At 39.7% G+C, this 21,265-nt stretch overlaps 1 protein-coding gene across 4 annotated transcripts in view; it reads left to right on the top strand.

Moving 5' to 3' along the window:
* fam13b (family with sequence similarity 13 member B) overlaps nt 1-17,399 on the top strand; it is a 76,881-nt gene extending 59,482 nt beyond the window's left edge. For 2 of the 4 annotated variants that reach the window (XM_053323515.1, XM_053323516.1), the window contains exons 9-24: nt 2,049-2,144; nt 2,670-2,805; nt 4,569-4,666; nt 5,708-5,759; nt 6,115-6,244; nt 6,996-7,067; nt 7,729-8,002; nt 8,122-8,263; nt 9,002-9,083; nt 9,782-9,967; nt 10,975-11,192; nt 11,327-11,410; nt 11,526-11,621; nt 11,820-12,229; nt 13,425-13,526; nt 13,751-17,399. In XM_053323515.1, the coding sequence (XP_053179490.1) occupies nt 2,049-2,144; nt 2,670-2,805; nt 4,569-4,666; nt 5,708-5,759; nt 6,115-6,244; nt 6,996-7,067; nt 7,729-8,002; nt 8,122-8,263; nt 9,002-9,083; nt 9,782-9,967; nt 10,975-11,192; nt 11,327-11,410; nt 11,526-11,621; nt 11,820-12,229; nt 13,425-13,526; nt 13,751-13,874 (2,302 nt within the window). In that variant the 3' untranslated portion in view covers nt 13,875-17,399. The remainder of the gene's footprint in view (nt 1-2,048; nt 2,145-2,669; nt 2,806-4,568; nt 4,667-5,707; nt 5,760-6,114; nt 6,245-6,995; nt 7,068-7,728; nt 8,003-8,121; nt 8,264-9,001; nt 9,084-9,781; nt 9,968-10,974; nt 11,193-11,326; nt 11,411-11,525; nt 11,622-11,819; nt 12,230-13,424; nt 13,527-13,750) is intronic. The other 2 variants (XM_053323517.1, XM_053323518.1) reach the window with 2 other exon arrangements.
* Nucleotides 17,400-21,265: the final 3,866 nt, after the last annotated feature.

The following is a 21,265-nucleotide window of genomic DNA, read 5'->3' as shown; positions in this document are numbered from 1 at the left end:
TTTACTTTGGCTTCCAGGATGCGCTCAAAAGTCCTTTTAATAGGAGACTTGGAAAGATTTAGACAAAGCTTTGTGTGTGTGTTGGATAGCTTTCTGCAGCGGGAGGCGGAGTGCTGCGTGCACAGTAGTGTATGTCTGATATATCCTTGCACACATTTATTTGATGTCAACCCATTTTATGAAGATGAGCTGATGCAAACATCATGTAAATGTCAGAGAAATTAGATTATATGAATGTACATAACAGAAAAAAGGTTGGAGAAACGTGATGAAGAGAGAGCAGTTGGTGTTTTAGAGTGCTTCTACAACGTATCCAACCTCAACGTCTGTCTGATCTGGAACTGCAAGAAGCCAGGATACATTACACACACATGGTCCTGCAAATGAAGCAAGCTAAATAAAGCTAAATAAAATCTCAGTAGATCTTGTGGATCAAGCAGAGCACGTCAGTCTGGAAGCGGCCCGAGTGTGACTGCTGTTGTTACCTTTTATAGGCTGTACTGTCCTCCTCTCTCTCCTCTCTGGCTTCTCGTTAAGCATTATTAATCCTTTTATGACAGGACAAGGTTATCTTTACCTATATAAGGCCTTGTTTTTGCTCGGAGTAGAAAATAAACCTTTTCAATGAATATTAAGCTAACAAAATGTTTGATTCATTAGTAACATTAAATCGATATCATGAATAACTCTTGCTGTGTGTACCTCACTGTCAGATATATTGTTGGATTTAGCAAAAAGAGTCAGTTTGTGTTATGAAGCTCTAATCATTCGCCTGTTAATTGATTATTGGAGGACTTTGAATAATTGAGGTTGATGACAGGTAGGATTATATGAGGAGGCTTACATGTGCTTCCAGAGCTGAAGGTTATAACCCTCACATCATTACTGGGTACCACTAAACCTCACTCTGAAAACAGAAAATGTAATTAAATGAATGCGCGGTCTTCTAAGCTTATTGGATTCAGCATAACTGAACAGATGAGCACATAAATTAATCTCGTATAGAGACCATTTAATGAACAACGGAGAGAATTACACAGCATTAAACTCATAGTAAGTATATTTTTAACAGTTTAGCCAACTGTTTTTTTTTAACTGGTTGAACATTAAGATGATTTCATTTTTGTGCTGGTTAGTAAGAGGAAATCAGATTGGGTCATGTAGCTGTGGTGATTTGTTGTATAGTTTTAATGTTTTATTCCTAAATTCAAAAATATATACTTGTTTTACAATTTACAAAATGTCCATCTATATTTTATTTAGCAAGGGAAGAAATAATAATAATAATTTTCCAGCCCTGAATCAAGCTAATGACTTTGCAAAATGTCTTACATTTTCTATCAGGTTATCAGAACATATTTATTTTGGATGTATCCGATACAGCACACGCTGAAGTACGTCTGTCCCACATCTCTGTTGTTGTTTCAGTTACAGCTGTTTGAACTTGGCAGCGTTAAAATCAACGGTGTGAATCAGCCAGCCTGACGCATTCAGGCGCTCAAAAACAAAAGTTGACTTTGGAGACAGTTAATTTACGTGGATTTAGTCGGATATTTTTGTTGGCACTGGTGGGAATTTTCCTGCCATGGAGTCCCTTCACTACTGCATAAACAGAGAAAACACGGTCACAGGATCTCGTCCAAAGTCACTGAGTGAACACGGGTAAACACTTGGCTTTGGTCCTGTATAGACAATCTATGGTAAACTGAGCAGTTACAGTGTAACTTTGATATATAGTTGAACTAAACTGGGAGCCGCAGAGGAAACCTGGACTGCACTGTTACTCAGTATGAAACAGTCTTAAACAGAGATCAGTAACTGGATTCTTTGTTTGGAAATATTTGGAGCTCAGCCTGACAAACTGTTCTAACCTTCAAAATCTTAGAATTAGAAGTTCTAATCTGCCAGCCTGAAAACTTCAGAAATCATGTGGAAAGAAAAAAAGACCTTCATCCAGACCATCACTTGCCACACACAATGAAAACACATAAATATAAATCTCTTTAATAAAAGAAATTAAGCCGTTATATGTTTGCTTTTTTTTACAGGATAATTGAGCGAACCATCAGGGCTGCAGTGGAGCAGCACTTCTTTGAGTTGAAGACCTCCATCGACCAAGACCTCAGCAAATACGACAACCAAGGGTGAGAATCCATAGAGATGCATAAATAATCTAACAACCACAATCTGTACAATAGATACATAAAACATGGAGACACAAACACAAACACTCAGATCAAGAACATCAAGAAGTTGTGTACAATTTTTTTATTTTTTTCCTTTGTGCACCTGCTGATGGAAACACAGATTCCTCAGGGCCGAGTGACACTGGATGACTTTAAAGAAACATATTTGCCATTGTGAACATTGTGTACGAAGGCATGAAGCCATGCAGATGGTATCAGTAAACATGTTGACAGCGGCGATGTTAATGAGCTAACTGTACTTGTTAAGTGGAGCAGCTGTTCAGAGGTCAGTCACCTCCAGGACGAAACAAGATCTCGACAGGTTGGTGACATTTGTGGGTTTCCGACACCGGGGAGACGTTGCGCAAAAAATGTTACATACTTAAATAGGTCAGTCTGCACGTGAGACATGTACAGTGGCGTTTTTTTCATTCAGGATCAAAAAAATAATGTCAGTTTAACTCTTTCCATTTTGTTTCCTAGTGAGCCTGCAGACCAGGGTTGCCATGGAGACGAGGAGCAACAAACTGACGCAGAGGACAGTCCTTGCTACGAAGATGGGGAGGCCCCGCTTACACCGATCGAGCAGCACATACAGCAATGCCAGAATGACACACAGGTGAGAGGGAGACACGAAAACAAACACACACATACATACAGTTTTCTCACACGTGCTAAATGATAACATGAATTTAACAACGGCAGAAAGACACAACGTCTCTCTTCAACAACCAAATTGAAAGTGAAATTTGCAGTGGAGATTTCCCTTCTCACACACACACACACACACACACACACACACACACAATAGACTGTCCCAGACCGTTTTTTTTTCTGTGTGGGCCAGCAGCATACTTCCCATAGCTAACCTCCTTCCTGTCTCTGTCTGTTGGTTCATTCCGAGGCTGAATGTTTGATATTATCAGCACGGTACGTCTTTGTTCTGCCCCAATCGCTACAATAGCCGAAATTCTACCAGGGTCGCAGGCAGAGACAACAACAGGCCTGTTTTCACACATACATACACACACCCTCAGGACACAAGAAGAACAATGAATATGTTCTTACTGATGTATATTTCATGACAGGGTGACATCAGGCTGGTATAAGAAGTAATGAGAAGTTGGAGAGTGATTCGGTTTTTTACATGTTCAATTTTTATAACTTTCTGAAACAATCTGAGGGAGTCTTGTTCACTTTTCAAACTTGTTGGAGGAGTACAAAGTTGTAACCCTCAGCATATTCTTCACGTTCAGATAAGAGAGTGTGACCAAAATTGGGGTGAATTTGGTTCATGTTTTTGAAACACAGTGACACACAGGAAGACATTCCTTAACAGCGACACCTCCGTCTTTGTACTTTTTAACTGAGCTAGTTGAAAAGGTGAACCATTAGGTCGTCGCGTTGGTCCCTTCAGGACAGCGTGGTCGTATCTTTTTCAGTGAGAGTCATGTGCATTTTCAGGAAGGCTTGTCACATTGGAAATCAAAACGACTCTTAAGCTGCTACCCCGCTGAGCCCCAGTGGCTGTTGTCCCAAGAGCCATTTTAGCGTCCAAATGGAAAAAGAGAGAGAGAGAGAGAGAGTTGGGACAGAGTGAGACAGAGTGAGACATGTCCTAGAGGGAGACGTCACCACTTTAAACAATAATCCAAGTCCAGCTCTTTAAATTCATTAACCAGCAGAACGAACAGAAACTTTTACCATCTTGTGTGATGAATGACATCAGATCAACGTCAGGTGCTCAGCCAATGAACTGTATGACAGCAGTGTGACATGTGACATATGAAGTAATCGTCCTGCTCATGGTTACAACTCATTCACTCCTCAGAGTCATGAAGTAGCCGCGGCTTCATGGAGACTCATCTGTTAATATTCTGTTCATCTCACACATCATTTTTAACCTGCGGTGAAACATATCTCTATCGGGGAACTTTTGATCTTGTGAGACAGGTAACGGTCTTAGTGTTAGCCAGCCGTCCCATCATGTTTCATTTAAGGGAATTTCAGAAGAAGTGAAAGTATTGACAAAAACAAAACAAAAACTTGAATGTACTTTCATTTTCTCGGGAACCCTTTAAGGTTTACTTGGAACAAAAAAAATGATCTTGCGTAAAATAGATACATTTCTCCAGTGTTTCCTGAGTAAGTAATAGATGTAGGTGTAATCTGTTGAGACACATTTATATTTATACGATTTAAAACAAAATACTCTAAAGAGGTGAAACATGATGTGTGCTGTAATCCAGAATGATCCCTCTGTTTAAGGGAGATTCCTCATTTGAACACAGTTTTTATCCTCGCTCTCGTCGTCTCGTTTGGTTTCTCGTTCATTAAAAACAAGAAAACTAATCATCAGATCTTGCTGTTGCTCTCTCGCAGGATTCATCGGACTCTGGTGCCGCCCTTGAGGAGAGCTCGGGAATGGACCTGGACGCAGACGCCGTCAGAGATGCTGAGAACAACATTAACACTGCCAGGTGAGTCGACTCATTGTCAGTTTTCTTTCGAGCCTTCAGCGAGTTCAGTTTCACCTGAAATCAAGAAAGAAAAAGATTAAAGAGCAGAACTGGAAGATTAGAATTAGAGGCCAAGAGTTCAGGAACCATTTGGGCTAAATTTGGACTTAATTTGAAGAAAGTATATATAGAACTGTGTGTTATATGTGACACACTTTGTAAATCTCAGTGATGTTAAGACTTTCTTTCCCACAGAGATTTTAGAGAGAGGCAGTGATGGTCTCTTGTGTAGATCACTTGACACCTCACGTTCACAAATCACTTGGACATGCTGTCTCAGCCACAGCTCTTTTTCCACGCTGCATATAAAGAAAACCTTTATACTCCGTCTCTCTCTTTTTTCTCACACACAACTTTAACTTCCTCTGCGTGTTCATATAGTTTTACACCTCATAAGTCATACCAGCTCGTGTTTTATAACTACAGTCAATGTGGGATACAGGGTTTAAATGTAAAAAATGAATCAGGCAGCCGACATTTAAACGATGTATCACACAGTTAATCAGGAGGATAAAACGATCAATAGAGAGAATATTGATTTCAGCTGTAATGAATATGAGATTTTCCCACCTGTTGACACAGCAGCAGCTTTGTGAGTGAGACAGAAAAAGGCTTTTAATTGTGAGACAGCTGTTTAGATCTACCACAGCTGCCAAAAATGTCTTGGAAAAACTGCAAATAAGGTTGTGAGATTATGTCTAAAAAAAAATGTAAGTTATTTTTATAGCAAATTATCATCATTAACTGTTCTGGTGAGACTTTTACTTTTGCTTTTGATGCCAGGAAGCTCCCAGGACTATGAGACTCATGAAAAATAACCTTTACTGGATTTTCCTACACAGCAATAAAAACATAATATCTGTAAGATATCTGTAAAACACACGTACCCTGATGAATCAATTTGGGGAAATACTCAGAAGGAATGTGTATATCTCTTTATTTTTTTCCCCGTACTAATTATTATTATTTAAGTGTATCTGATGTTATTTATGCTTTTTTTAGGCAGGACAATCAACCCTGTGACACCATGGAGCAATCTGATACCATAAGCTGTGTAAGTATCAATATGTTGGGATATATCACAGTGTATGACTATAACAGTGTATGAACTTTGTTAAATTAGCATTTTAAATTAAATATGAATTGAAGCAAGCACAGAAGAGTCATTTAAATCTGTAAAAACATGTAACAAAACTATCTCCTGCACTTTGCTTCCTCTTTCCTTTTCCTTTCTTCATTCTCTTCCATTTTAATTTCTCATTTTCTATCTTCCAACTGTGCATGCTCTCTCTCTTCGTACTTCCTCTTCTCCCTTCTGTGCATTTTTATATTCCATTTATTTCTTCATTCCTTCCGTCTCTTGATTTATCTCATTAATCTCTTTTCTCCTCCTCCTTCTCTTCCTTCAGGACTTGAGCCCATGCAGGTGTGATCAAAACGCCAACACCAGCGAAAACAACAGGAATCACCTGTCGCCATGCCAACCGAACAGCGGCCCCTCCCCACACCTCCAGCTCTTCCCCGACAACCAGTGGGAAGGTACGCGCAGCTTTGTCTCAGGTGTTGTTCGCAGGATCTCTGCTCACCAGCACATAAAACAAAAGGCTAATTAAATTGAGATATTTTGAGATGTAGTGTCAAATAATTTAAATAGTATTAGAGAAGAACTTTGTCATCATTTTGTACATTGTGTTAACTCAGGTTTTTATTTATTTATGGAACTGTACAACATGAATCCAAGACATAAAATGTTAAAGTGAGAAGGTTTCATTTCAATAAATCAAAATCATTACTTTCTCTCAGATTGGCAGAAATCCAGAAAGGCTGAGTAAATGTTGTTTTATGCTTTAAAAATCTCTTTTCTTTCAGGGCATAGAGACTAAATAGTCCTTAGATAACCTTATTCAAGACTTTCCAAAGTCATTCATTAAAAAAATACTAAAATTACAAAAAATTAAAATTAATTTCTGTGTGTTCCCAAAGATCTACATATATTTCACCAAACTGAGAAAACCTGTCATCCCTCTCTCTCTCTCTCTCTCTCTCTGTCCATCATTTCTTGTAATTTGGATAAAAATCTGACTGAAGGACAAACTTAAATCATTTGTTTATAATCGTTAAATAGCCGCTTGCTTTTACACTGAATGAATGTTGGAGTGGTGAGTGGAGTTATGCAAGATTGACCTCACAGCTCATCTTCTCTGCTGTCCCTGTCCCTCCTCCTCCTCCTCCTCCTCCTCCTCCTCCTCTTCTTCCTCTTCCTTGTCTTGTCCTCCTTCCATCCAAACAGCTTCACCCCCTTCCCATCTCCACCTCCCTCCCATAGACTTCTCATGTATGCATCTGCAAAAAGAAGGTCAAGGTAAGTAGTTTCATATCTTCCCTGCCATCCACCAGTCTTCCCATCCTTCCTTTCATCTGTTCACAGGGGTTGTTTGAGTTTATTTGTTCTTCTTCTCTTGGATACAGTAGAGGAAACTATTAAAACACTGTCAGGTTTAAATATGCTTCTATACAGATACAGGTTATAAATAAAGCCCTGCATGTAAAAACTCTTTTTTTTTTTCTCTCAGACTCAATAAAACAAACGTCATACTCTGTTTCTTCCTCTCATCTTTGCTCTTCCTGCTGAGGCGTCATTCAGCTGATTGATGAGGACACCTTTTCCCCCTGACTCTGCCTCTCTATGCCTCACTCTGCTTCGTTATATTTCCAACCCCTCTTTCACCCCTCCCCCTGCCCTTTTTGTCCCCTTGACTCTGCTCATTAGCATGGCGCTGACAGTCAAAGACAATGTTAATCAGGCTAAGAGTGAGTCAGCAGGGTACCCAAGAAGAATATTAATGAGTTGTTGGATGTGTCGGCCCAACAGCACCCCCCACCCAGGCAGCCTCTGTGTGTTTGTTATTGATATGTACAGTATCTACCTCACATGCAGCACTATTGTTAGCCAGGGATTCAATTAATCTTGTCCCTCCTGTTGTAGTGCTCTGACTCTCTGACTCTCTCTCCCTCTCTCTCAGATCCCGTCCCGGCCTACAAATCCTGGCAGGACGACAACGAGAGCGGAGAGGCGCAGCTGTCCCCGCTGGCCGGTCGCATGGTTCCTCTCCCCTTGCTTCCCCTCGAAGAGGACGGGGAGGAGGAGGACAGCGAGGGAGGCCAGGACGCCTCCCCTTCCTCTTCCCGCTCTCATCCTCACATCCTGGCACGACGCTTCCTCGACTTCGGGGCACACGGTGCCCAACGCTTCCTCCAGCAGGACCCAGACGCCACTTCCCCCACTAAAGCACAGAGGTGAGGTGGAGCACATAACATCACAGTCGCCATCTTTGTCTTTAAAGTCAGGCCAGAAATGTTTGGATTGTGTTTTGTTGAGTTTTGGTTATTGACACATGCATCCACCGCCACTCCAGGCCGCGGCGAGCATCATTTGGCTCTAAAGAGGGGATGAGAGGAGGCGACTCGGTGACCCACCAACTCACCAAGAAGCTTCAACACCTGAAGAAGAAAATTAAACAGTTTGAAGAGCAGTTTGAGAAGGAGAGGAACTACAAGGTAAAAATTAAACTGTTAAGTGTTGTATCAATTGTTTAATTTACAGAACTACAAAATAAAAAATAAAAATGTATCTAATAAAAAGCACAATAGTTGAATAATAATACATAATGTTTATAACATCTGTCATATGCAGCTCATTAAAAAGTAAAATTGTGTTTTAATTCAATTTTAAATTATAATTTATATTTTTTATATTGTAAATAGTGAATTAACAGACATCTGTAGTTCATAATAAATCAGAGCTTCCTTAATAAAAAGAGACTAGACGTATTTAATTGTCTTTTATTCATTTCAAGCACTGGTGAAGTGTTTTATACCTTTATAAAAGCCATTAAAGAAAAGTCACTTTGTTCTTTGTTCTGTAATAATTACAGTTTTCAAAAATACATTTTTACTCCAGAGACAGAAACAACTTCTGCTTTTTTTTTTCTTTTTGTTTTAGTAGCTGTTAAACTAATAGTAGTTGGCTAATTATATTCCTCTGATCCGTTAATATATAGCACTTTCAAGACTTTGTAACACTCAAATGTGCTTTTTAAATAAACTTAGAGTGCTTCACAATTTAAAAAAAAGCAATAAAATACAGCTGAGTGCCTAAATTGTTGTAGAAGTGTCTGAACTCTCTCTCTCTCTCTCTCTCTCTCTCTCTCTCTCTCTCTCTCTCTCTCTCTCTCTCTCTCTCTCTCTCTCTCTCTCCCTCTCTCCCTCTCTCCCTCTCTCTCCCTCTCTCTTCAGCCCTCTCATGGAGACAAGGCAGCTAACCCCAAAGTCCTCAAATGGATGACGGACCTCACCAAGATCCGCCGGCAGATAAAAGGTAGAACCACTTGTTCTGTGTGTGTGCTTGTGTGTTGGGGTTAGAGTGTATGTGTGCCATCCTGTTCCATGCTGGACAGCTTGACCCTCCCCACTCCTAACCTTTGACCTTTGTAACAACATTGCATGTATGCTGGTCTAACACACACACACACACACACACACAAACACACACACATGCCAGAGGTTGACATGGCTCTCACATGCGTGGCTCCCACCCTCCAGTGTGCTGGTGCGTCCTTGTGAATCCACATTCATTACCTGCGGGGTGAGTTCAGGATGGTGAAATGCTGCATAATCAATACGAAATCTAAAATATTTGGTAACATTAACAAAGATTTGTGTTAAATTAACAATCAACAAAATTAAAAGCCAGAATTTTTAATGTTGATGCCAAAGTGCTTTATTGGCAGTAACTTTTAGACCGTAAATCTTTTTTTTTTTTGTCTTCATCTCCGTGCATCATTTCCTCGTACTGAACGAACCCCGTGACACAAGTCCACCTCCTCCATGTGAGGGGACGCCTCTCCTTTTCTGAGAACGCAGTGGCCGAAAACATTTCTCTCTCTGTTTCAAATCAAAATTGAAAAACGACAATAACGCGAGCACCCGCTCTCCACTTTCCTCCCTCCTCCTCCTCCTCCTCCTCCTATCGCCCAACGACTGATTGATTGATTGATTGACTGATCGGCCACCCAGGACGCCAGCACCACCTTTTACCCAGAAGCACGCTGAGGCACCAGGCTTTGCTCCATTCACACAGACGCCACCATGCCCCCTCCTTCCCTTCCTCCTCCTCCTCCTCTATCTGCTCACCTCCCCATCACACACTCACCCCCCCACTCCACCCCTACTCAGGCCAGAGCTCTAGACCGTATCACCTCAGTAAGTACCAAACACTCAGTAAGTAGACAATACAAACACTACTCAAAGTCACAATGAGGCGGCATTGTGAGCGCATCTTGCTTCCTTGTTTTTGATGTATTTCCTGTTGAAACAGCATGTTGGCACGGAGCGGTAACTGTCGAGTCATGTGATGTCTTTCAGGGAGAGAATTAATGTTTTAGGATTTTTAAATTTAAGATAAAAAATGTATCGGTAGATGTTTGTTAAGGCTTTCGATGTTTGTTCACAATTTTGAAAAATAATCAGTATTATTTCATTATGATGTAAAACTACAAGTCTATAGAGACATTAGAGCTGCGGTGTTTGAGGATCAACAGCTATGATTGCAATTACCTTAAAAGTCAAATACTTGTTTCAGTCTTCTTCTTTTTTTTTACGCAAAATTGTTAAATATTGAATGTGAAGATGAAGGACAGTTAACTGAATATCTGACTGTTGATCAAAGTAAGAGAGTAAGATATAAATATAATAATGAAAATGCACATTATAATTATATCTTAGAGCCCAACGTGGCATTTTCAAATAACATTTAAACGATAATGCAGTTAATTAAGAAAAAAGATGATAATGAAAATAATCGTATGTTACAGCCCTAAAAGAGATTATATCAGTGTAGTCACCCTGGGGAAAGCATCTAATAATAATGAGCCTTAAATAAATTAAAATTTTAAATGTCTTTATTTTTCAGATTAGAAAAAGATTTTGTTTGCTGTATTTGGGTTTTGACTTGGTGCCGTGTTTGTTCAGGGTGTGCATCTGATGTCTCAGCATGTGTTGTCTTTCTCCTCTTGTTGCGACCGGCTCACCGTAACCACGGCGATTGTCTTTTAAACTTCTGCATGTCTGATGGTCTAATTATAGATACTTAATGTGCTGTGTTAGATTCAGCTTTGTCTCCCCACTCTCTACAAACTAATTTATTTCATACTTACACTCATCTCTACCTTTTCTTTTTTCTCCTCATCGCTTCGTCCCTCGCTCCTCAGACGCCAAACACCGCGCGGAGACCGAGCTCGGCCCTCAGACTCGTCCGCGAAGCAACACCTTACCCAAGAGCTTCGGCTCCACGCTGGACCAGGCCACTCATGAGGCGACAGGGGATGTCAACAAGGGTCAACGTCCTACCAGGGAGGAAACACTGGAGCTGATCCAGCGCAGGGTCAAAGGGAAGCGGCAGGAGGACTGCTGGCCTGATGACATCAAGGTGAGCAGCACATTTCTCTAAGACTGGATTAAAACTGTTCATTTCTGAAGGAAACTGATGTGGAGGACGAAGGACAAATGAAGAAATTAGACTTCTTAGTTTGCAAATGTTAACCGTGTTCCGTCTCTCTGTAGAAAATGACAAAGGAGCAGCTGTCCTGTGAGAAGACAGTCCTTCAAAAGAACCTGCTGCACTATGAAGGCCTGCACGGTCGACCGGTAAATTACACACATCCTAAATCCTCCTGAAGAGATATTATTTGTTCTGAGAAGCTGCTCAGAAATGAACTCCTTTCACACCGCTTCTCTAACCATCTCTGTTTCTCTCTGTCAGGTGACCAGAGAAGAACGTCTGGTGGTGAAGCCTCTCTATGATCGCTACAGACTGGTTAAACAAATGCTCACCAGAGTCAGCATCACACCTGTGACAGTAAGTACGCAACACACACACACACACACACACATTATCGACTTTATTAAGTGAAACCACCCTGTAATAAATCCGACCTTCATGTTTTTTATTTATGTAAATGAGGAGAACAAATTATTTGCAATGTTCTTCCTGTCTGTTTTACTACACATTTAGGACTCTCTTCTGCTTTAATGACCTCCTCTCTCTCCCCCCTAGGTGTCTCCCTCGAGTAAGCGGCGAAGTCAGACCCTCCAGCCAATCATTGAAGGTGAAACTGCCCACTTCTGGGAGGAGATCAAAGAAGAGGAGGAGGAAGAGCAGAAAGGAGGAGACAACGAGGAAGATGACAGGGAAGAGGAGAGGGACGAGGAGGAAGAAGAAGAGGAGGAAGAGGAGGAGGGAGAGAGCAGTGGCGGGGAGATGCAGAGCTCGGAGGTCATCATAGCCATCGACCCCGTGACTCCAATTGACCGGCCAATGAGGAGCCAGAACCAACCTGACAGACAGAGTGACTGTCCAATGAGCGACAAGAGCCAGACGGGAGGTCCAATGAGAGCCAAGCTGGAGGAGGGGTCGGGGAAGCTCGCACTGGACCTGCGGTTGTCCAGCTCCAACGCCTCGTCCATGTGAGAACAACAACATTTTGAAATTCAATTTGCCATTTGCTGCCTCTATTTTAATTTTTTCTTCTGTGGTTAATTATTATATTTATTATATTAATAATAGTGACAGACGTTTCACGACTTAGTGAAGGTAAAATAATCAGAGATGATTAAATTAAAAAAAAATAGTATAGTATAGTATTCTAATTTATCATTTCAGAAAGTTACATCTGGTTAATAAACTGAGAAACTTTGCACAAAAGCCAGTTTTAACCTGTTGAGTCTATAAATCCGAGGCTAAAAAGGTTAAAAAAGAAATGCAACTAAAGTCAGACACAGTTTCCCTCCTTAAATGTTCAACTTTCATCCAACTGCAGCTGTATTGATGCATTAATGAATATCAAGGACAATTATTTACATACAGTATGAGAGCAAATAGCAAATTCAACCAGAGTCCCAATTCAACATGTTGTCACTATCTGATTTTATAAAATGAGAAGCAGAATAAAACTAATGTAATAAACAAACAAATAATGAAGTTGATGAGTGAGAAGATTAATCAAGCATCATTAATTAAGTTTTAAATTAGGAAAAATATAACATTTATTCCTCAATATCACCATTTCACCTACAGTATGTCTGAATGATGAAAATTCATTTTTAAACCGATAGAAGAAGCCCACAAATTTACATAGTCCAGGTCTGAAGAGAGTCTATGAAAACAGACACATGGTGAAAAATAAACTGGAAGGCTTCATGTTTACTGGAATTAATTATTCAGTTTATTAAAGCGTTTTTTTTTTTTCTGTATAAATTAATTTCATTCCTGCCCTGTGTGGGAGGGAAAAAAAGAAGCTGTGATTAATCCAGTTTTGCTGACTGTGCAGAAACCAGCAGGAATAATGAGAGACTGGAAAACGGATTTTACCTTGCTGAGTCAGTAATCTGTTAAATGTGTCACCAAGCTCATAGCTGGAGTTATCTCTCTCACACACACACACACACACACACACACACACACACACACCTACACCTACACCTACCTCTAATCAGCTCAGGTTTGTACATCCAGGTCTCTTACCTGGACATGATAGCTGATCTTTCACACCACCACCGTCTTGAATTAAAGAATCGAGGCCAAACCGTTCTGATTGAGCTTCTCTCCCCCCCCCCCCCCCCCCCATACTAACATTAGTGGGTTTTTTTCATCGTCCTCCAGGCCAGAGCTGCTGGAACAGCTGTGGAAAGCCAGAGCGGAGAAAAAGAAACTGAGGAAGACCATCCGAGAGTTTGAGGAAGATTTCTATCAGCATAATGGCAGGTAGGTGAACACACTCACACACACAAAAAGTAGTAAAATCACAAGAGAATGTTAATGAGTGTAGTCTGATTTCATGGTGAATGTAGAAGGTAAAAAGAAGTCAGTATCAGACTACACAGCTGAGATTAAAATGAGTCAGATTAGGTGCTTTGATTTAAGAGCATGAAGTGGGGGCTTCATCAGGACTTGAAAATTAAAATCTGTTTTTTCTCTCTCTCCCGCAGACACGTTCAGAAGGAGGACCGGGTGCCGATGCTGGAGGAGTATAGGGAGTACAAGAGGATCAAGGCCAAACTTCGTCTCCTGGAAGTTCTCATCAGCAAACAGGATTCCTCCAAATCCATCTAGACCCACCTTGTGCAGACGCTCGCACACATCAGCTGTCACGAAAGCGGCGAGGACCCGCCCACTCGGGATGTCCTGCAGCCGGTCCGACGTCATCACAAGAAAAACTCCAGCCGAAAACCATATCCAGATCACATGACTCCAGAAAATCCACATCAGATCAGACTTCATGGCCTCCGCTCGTTATGCTGCATTCATGTCACGTGGGAAAAATAACCTTCAGTGTCTAGCTGGTTCAAAGGTCTGAGGTCAAATGTTGAAGTTCAGTGATTTTAATGAGCGTAAACATGGGTTGTGTTTAGAAGATCTAAGTTGGAAAGACTTTAGAGGGTCACCTTCAGGAACCTGGAAGTTCTGGTTCTTGGTTTGGTGATCTAGGATTAGGAGTTCACAATACTGGTAAAACTCAAGCATCAAAACTGACTAAATGTATACAGCATTCATTTGGAGTTCAAACTTTGGTTCTTGCTAATATCAGTATGAGGAGTGGGGACGAGAAAGATGTTTTTAACTGTTTCCCAGCAAGTGAATCAGTTGGCCGTAAATTATTTTAAAAAATGCAAATTACTTTTATCTGTTTAAATTTTACCAAATATTTTCAATGAATGCACTAAAAAAACTTTTAGCTGCTAGTAATATTTTTTGCTAAAAAGGCCCCATTAGTGAGAAATAAGCAGCACTGAAAATCTGACATTTTTAACCATTTTGATCACAAAATCATTTGATATTTTTAAGTGACTACAAATGTTTTACGTTTTCATGATGTCAGAATTAAGTAATGTGGACATTGGTGCTTTTTGCCAAAACTCAAAGTCTAATCAACCACCTAAAATCTGACGTAAGCCGTATTCACTGCTGGTTTCACGTGACATGAATGCAGCACCTGCCGCCGCCTCTTCATCATTCAGCCAATAGCCTGCATCTTATTTGAGTGACAGCAGCCACGACCAATCATCGCTGACTCAACTTGCTGCATATCATTTAGAACAGGATGCAGTTAAAAGAATGGCAAAAAAAGAAAGAAAAAAAAAGGAAATTTCATCACTGTTTTGTCATCTTCATCATCATCATCATCATAATTATCCCAACAACTTGACTCAAGACTTTGCACTTCTCATGTCTCATTTCGTCGTCTTCTGAGGGGAAAAAAACATTCTGACTTTTTAATTTCAGACTTCTTTTATCAATCTTTAGTTCCTTATGTCGTTTGTTTTTCCTTCCTTCCTTCACTTTGAGGAATCATTATCGGACAGCTCGAGGACTGACATTTTTAGACGCTCTTCATTCGACTTTAGTTGGGGACGTCGCTCGGTGTGAAAAGTCCCTCCTCCACCTTGCTTCAGGGAGACACGATTGGTTCAAACCACCTCCCCTTGGCACGAGGTGACTTATTTTATCCTGTTTTACTCTTCATTTAACATCCTGAACGCACCACCTTCTGACTGATTTTTAACATTAATTCACCCGTTTAAAACTCAACTTTGTGCGTGTCACCTCGTTTAAAAAAAAAAAAGTATATACCTACATGTTTATGAGACACTGCTGTTCATTATTTTTCCTGAAAGAAAAAGAGTATTTGTTGTATTCCAAGAGTAATGGAAAAATAATTATTACCTCCTGGTGTGACCTTGGAGCTGTTGGCTTCAGTTCAGGACTGATTCTCTTTTTCTTTTTCTATTCTTCAGTATTTTCTTGGACTTTTTAAATTCAATTTTGGCAATATTTGTCAGTAAGATGTACAGCAGGTTGGCATAAGGAGATGTTATCTATATTTCTCCTTCACAAATTAACTCCTGTTTCCCCATGAGCCTCTTTAACAAAAAGCTGGTTTTAAGAGCTCAAATGTCCGAGTCTGTCAGTCATGGACTCGTCATTTTGATATTTCTGACACCGCTCTGCTTAAGACACTCATGGGAAACAGTCCTACTCAGATTCACAGATTATATGATGTATATTTTTCTTCAGTTTGCTGCATGGAGGTGCGGCAAGTTTCTGAGAGATCATGGGTGATAAAAGCTGAGGAGTGAGCAGAGGAGCTTTTGATTGACAGCATCTGGTCCTCTCCTCTGAAGCTAAAAGCAGGTGGACTACAGACACAAGTAGTCTGACCTGGTCTGGTTTTCTTGCTATCATTTGGGTACACGGTCAGTTTCCTGAACAGCAGTTGGGGGACAGTCAGCAGTTGCTGTGCAGCTGATTTGGCGGCCATCAAAAAACCCCTTAAAAAACTGGTTCATCTCTGGTGGTCAAAGACAGAAGTTTGATTGTAGCTTTAAACACGATGAGGTGCCAACACTGCCAGCACTGATTTAAACACAGAGGAGCGTCTTTGTCTTCAGTTGATTAATTGTCTTCTCCAAACTGATGATGAGTTGTTTGACAAAGTCACCGCTGAAGGTCTGATTAGCACAACTGCACATTAGTTCTGTGTTACTTCGAGGGGAGAAGATTTTTACAGCCAAGTAGTTTTTTCTTTGGTCGAATCTGCAGTTAAATTTCCTGCTGGCAGGTAAAGTGACGACAGGTGAGGAGGAGAAAGTCTAGTTAGAAGTTTGACGCATGCACACCAGTTTGTCCTCTTCATTCTTCTTGTATCAGGCAGGATTCAAGAGGTGAAATGAGGAGACACATTTCTAAGTCAATAATTTGACCTTAAGCTGGTAAGTTAGTGTATCCTCTGTGTTGGCAGGTGAAGTTCTATTTTAAGAACCTCTCTCTCTGGTTTAAGTCTAAACGTGGCTGGTTAATTGTTGGATTTCTAAGCTGTTAAAAGGCAGAAAAGACAAAGAACATTTCTTTCTGAACTGATGTACAATAACCTGCCAGGATCAAAGCTGACTGTAGTCAGTTCTGACAGTTTAAAGCTATGAACGACTCCAAGAGTTGAACTTTTATGTTTGTGAGAGTTTGTAAAGAATATGAGGGAGGTGCAGTGTGTGTCTGTCGGGACAGTAAAGTTCGGAGGTTTGATGTAAAAAATAAAATTAAAAAAAAGATGTTATTTGCACAGCATTCACAGAATGCAGCCCTTTTGTGTTTTTTCATTTGTATTTCTAAAGATGAAGCACTACTTCTATACAAATATAAATATATACTGTATATAAAAACACCCGAAGGAATGAATGTCAGAAATGTTTAAATTATTTCAAACATTACGTTTGGCCCCATTTGGTTCATTATATTTGTGATGCCCTGAGAATGTGTGTTTTGTTTTTTTAAATAAATATTGCTATTACTATCATAACCATTATTTCGTGTGATAATGACAATAATAATCATTTTGTATCTACTCACTAACTGTAAAAACCAGCTGTAGAAGTTAGTCTGGCACTGTGTGTGGCTAAACAAACATGAACCTGCTTGTTTTTGATTTATTCTGTCGCTCTGTGTAATATAAGCTAATATAGAAGCAGTACTGTAGTGAGCTTGCATGGCAAAAGAGAACATAATAGTATGAATAACATGATGTATTGTTTCTATTATTTGTGCCATGAAGCAGCAGCAATAATAAAGTTTGCGTGGAGGTTCTGCAGTTTTTGGTAATGATGGGTTGGATCGACTCTGTGTGTCGGCGTGTGTGTGTATGTTTGAGGTACAATATTTTTTTCTTTTGGTTTTATTTGGATCTCTTGTTTTCAGCCGGACACACACATTATCACACACACTCTGCTTGGATGTCAGTAGAGTGTGTTTTTACCACTGTTGTCAGCATAATGTTCATGTTGGCGCTGCTGAAAAACCAAAATATGAATACATGTGTTTGACAGAAGGTAAACAGGGATTGAAAAGCCAATGACAGATGTGTCATATCTGAAAACATTCCAGTTTTTATCATCAGTGAAAAAGTGGAAACATTCATTGTCAGTCTCCGAAGGGCTTTTCTTTTAGTCTTCATTTTTAGTGTAACGACGTGAACGGTCGACTTGTTTGGCGCCTGGTTTTCTAAAAATATTTCAAACAAGCAAGCAAACATTTACCTTTTTGTTTTGTTTTGTTTTGTTTTTCATTGTGCCTGCAACAGAGTGGTAAAATTCACACGTGGTTCATATGTTGTAAACTGTAAATGTATTCTGTCTCTGTCAGTGTACAGTATGTTTCATCTCTCACTTACCAACATGCACGGTTGATTCACAGACCTGGAATTCATTGCAGAAGTCATTGCAAAAGATGTCTCATGGAAAGGTAGAGAATTTGAAATCTGGTAAAAAAAAAAAAAAAAACTAAGGTGAGAAGACGGATTTGTGTTGTAGTAAATACGTCTGAAGTCTGTGTTTAGATTTTTGTTCTGATCACAAACTGCAGTTACACCCTGATGGAAACTAAAACCTACTTCATGACATTTTTTACACTGAATTTTGCTCTAAATTCCTTCAGTCAGAGAAGATTTCAGGAGTTGCAGGTCACAAACTGCTCCCTCTTGCCTCCTCCAGGTCATCTAACATGTGATACTGTGTTTTATCACATCAATGTATTGTATGTATGTATGTATCTATAAATGTTTTCTTACTCTGTGAATGCTTTTTTTTCTGTTGTTTCTTCATTAACAAAAAAGGATGAGAAAATACAATCAGCAACATTAACACATGAAAATAAAGACTAAATTTACAAGCTTGCCACATCATTTCTCCTTTTTCTTGTGTCAAATAAACACATTCTGTAATTTTCTTAATACTGTTGTAATACAAGTTAATATGCTTAGAAAAGCTATAATGTAAAAAAGGTTAAAATACACGTCTAAAAAACTAAACCAGAGAATATCTGGCAGCTCAAACAACTAATTCTTTCATGTGAGTGAAACTTCACCTTTTTTAAATGTTTCTTATATTGTATATATATATATATAGATTTAGTGGTACAACACGCAATCATGTAGTTCAATAAATATGAATAAGTAAACTAATAATACATCAACACCACTAAGCCAAACACATTAGCAAGAGCACAAGCATTCATAAATACATAATTAAAATACTAAAACTTATTTTAAAATTGTTGCTATTGTTTCTCTGGTGCAACTCTATTGAAGTTTTTTTGTTATATACACTACCGGTCAAAAGTTATAGAACCCCAATTTTTCCAGTTTTTTATTGAAAAAATGTTTTCAAGCTTACCATCTTGGTCTTTTTTAAGGTAGTTCTGGCATAGCTTGGACTTATGTTTTGGGTCATTATCGTGCTGTAGCATGAACCCGACCAACTACGTGCATACCAGGGTACTGCATGGCACTGCAGAATGCTGTGGTAGCTGACCCTGGATCCAGAAGAACAGCCCCAGACCATCATGCTTCCTCCTCCATATTTGACAGTTAATGTCACACACTGAGGAACCATCCTTTCGCCTAATCGACGGCGTACAAAACTCCTGCGTGATGAACAGAATATTTTAAATTTTGATTCATCAGTCCATAACACCTTCTTCCAGTCTTCAGTAGTCCATTGGTGGTGTTTTATGGGCCAGGCAAGCCTCTTCTTCTTCTTCTGACGTCTTGCTGCAACTCGACCTGTCAAACCTTCAACTCGAAGTCTTCTCTTCACAGTTGAAACTGAGACTTGCTTACTACGACCACTAGCTCTTTGAGATATGATGGTCCAGCTCCATCATATCTCAAAGAGCTTATAGTACCCTATATACCTACCAGAAGACTGCGCTCCCAGCATGCACGCCTACTTGTGGTTCCTAGTATCTCTAAAAGTAGAATGGGAGGCAGAGCCTTCAGTTATCAGGCTCCTCTCCTGTGGAACCATCTCCCAGATTTGGTCCGGGGGGCAGACACCCTCTCTACATTTAAGTAGGCTTAAAACTTTCCTTTTTGATAATGCTTATAGTTAGGGCTCTTAGAGCAATTAGTTTATGCTGCTATAGGCTTAGACTGCCGAGGGACTCCCATGATGCACTGAGCTCCTCTCTCCTCCTTCCTCTCTCTCTCTCTATCCATCTATCTATATCCATTAACATTCATGTACTATTAATGCATTCAATAACCTAAACTTCTTCCCCGGAGTTGTCTGTGCTTTCTCGTCTCACAAGTAATCTGGGCCTGTGGACGTCCGGATGACAGATTCCAGTCCAGGACTTACTACCTTCATTGTGCTTCTCTCTCCTACCCTTCCTCTTTCTCCTCTCTACTCCAACCGGTCGAGGCAGATGGCCACCCACTCTGAGTCTGAGGTTTCTTCCTGTTAAAAGGGAGTTTTTTCTTGCCACTGTTGCTCTTGTGGGAATGTTGGGTCTCTTTAAAGTTAAAACCTGAAGAGTTCGGTTTAGAACCTGCTCTATGTGTAAAGTGCCTTGAGATAACTTTGTTGTGATTTGGCGCTATACAAATAAAGATTGATTGATTGATTGATTGATTGATTGATTGATTGATTGATTGACTGATTGACCACTATTAAGCTGTGCTTGAAGCTGTTGTCCTGTGAACCACCTATCACACAAGCTGTTGACTATCAGAAACTTGTCTTCTGACTCTGTTGTGGCTTTGGGTCTGCCAGATCTCTTCCTTTCAGAGTTTCCCCCAGTGTCTGAGTGCTTTTTGATGGTGAAGGAGACTGTACTCACTGACACCTTGACTTTCTTTTCAATTTCTCTGTAGGAAAGACCTACATTTTTAAGTGTTTTTGTATAATTTTCAGTTTTGGGTGACCTTACCTTTTTTTTTTTTTTCAAAAGTTCACCACTTACCTTTGTACCATTTCAAGCTATTCATTGGACTTGAACTACTTGAATTTCAATAAAAAACTGGAAAAATTGGGGCGTTCTAAAACTTTTGACTGATTGTGTATGTTTTTCACCAACTTATCTGGTATTTTGTGACACAATTTTAGCTTTTTTGGCCTTTTAAGCTTTTAAAACCTCATATGTTGCAAAATTATGTGACTTTGCTTTGAACTTAATTATCAGCGTATTTTCTCATGATCCAAAAATCTATTTCTCATTCATAAATACATCATCAGTCATGAGTAAATAGGTAATTGGTCCTAAACGAAGCTTCTAGAGAACAGAGAGAGTAGGCTTATTATAAATGGTAAACAAGATAACTTGTTTTTCTTTTCAACCTGCATTTACACATTTTGACCACTTGGGGGCAGCAGAGCACAGTGTAAACATTACTGCCAGAATACAGTATTATCACCTTATAAAGTGGACGAGATGAACATGATACTAAACAGTTCTTGTAATTTTCAGTTTCAATAAAATAAGACACGACATTTAATGTCTTAGGTAAAACAGGACATGCTATTGTGTGATAGCAATGGTTTTAAAACTAAACAATACACTCTCTCTGCTCCCTGCTCTCTGAATGGTGTCGAGCAGTTTCTATGCAAAATAATATATATATAAACATAATATTGTTCATAAACTGCTAATTTTTCACAATAAATACATTATTTATT

The sequence above is a fragment of the Scomber japonicus genome, chromosome 8 (assembly GCF_027409825.1).
Source record: "Scomber japonicus isolate fScoJap1 chromosome 8, fScoJap1.pri, whole genome shotgun sequence".
Classification (NCBI taxonomy): domain Eukaryota; kingdom Metazoa; phylum Chordata; class Actinopteri; order Scombriformes; family Scombridae; genus Scomber; species Scomber japonicus.
Note: the sequence above shows the minus strand (reverse complement) of the source record. Positions and strands in the feature narration are given on the sequence as shown.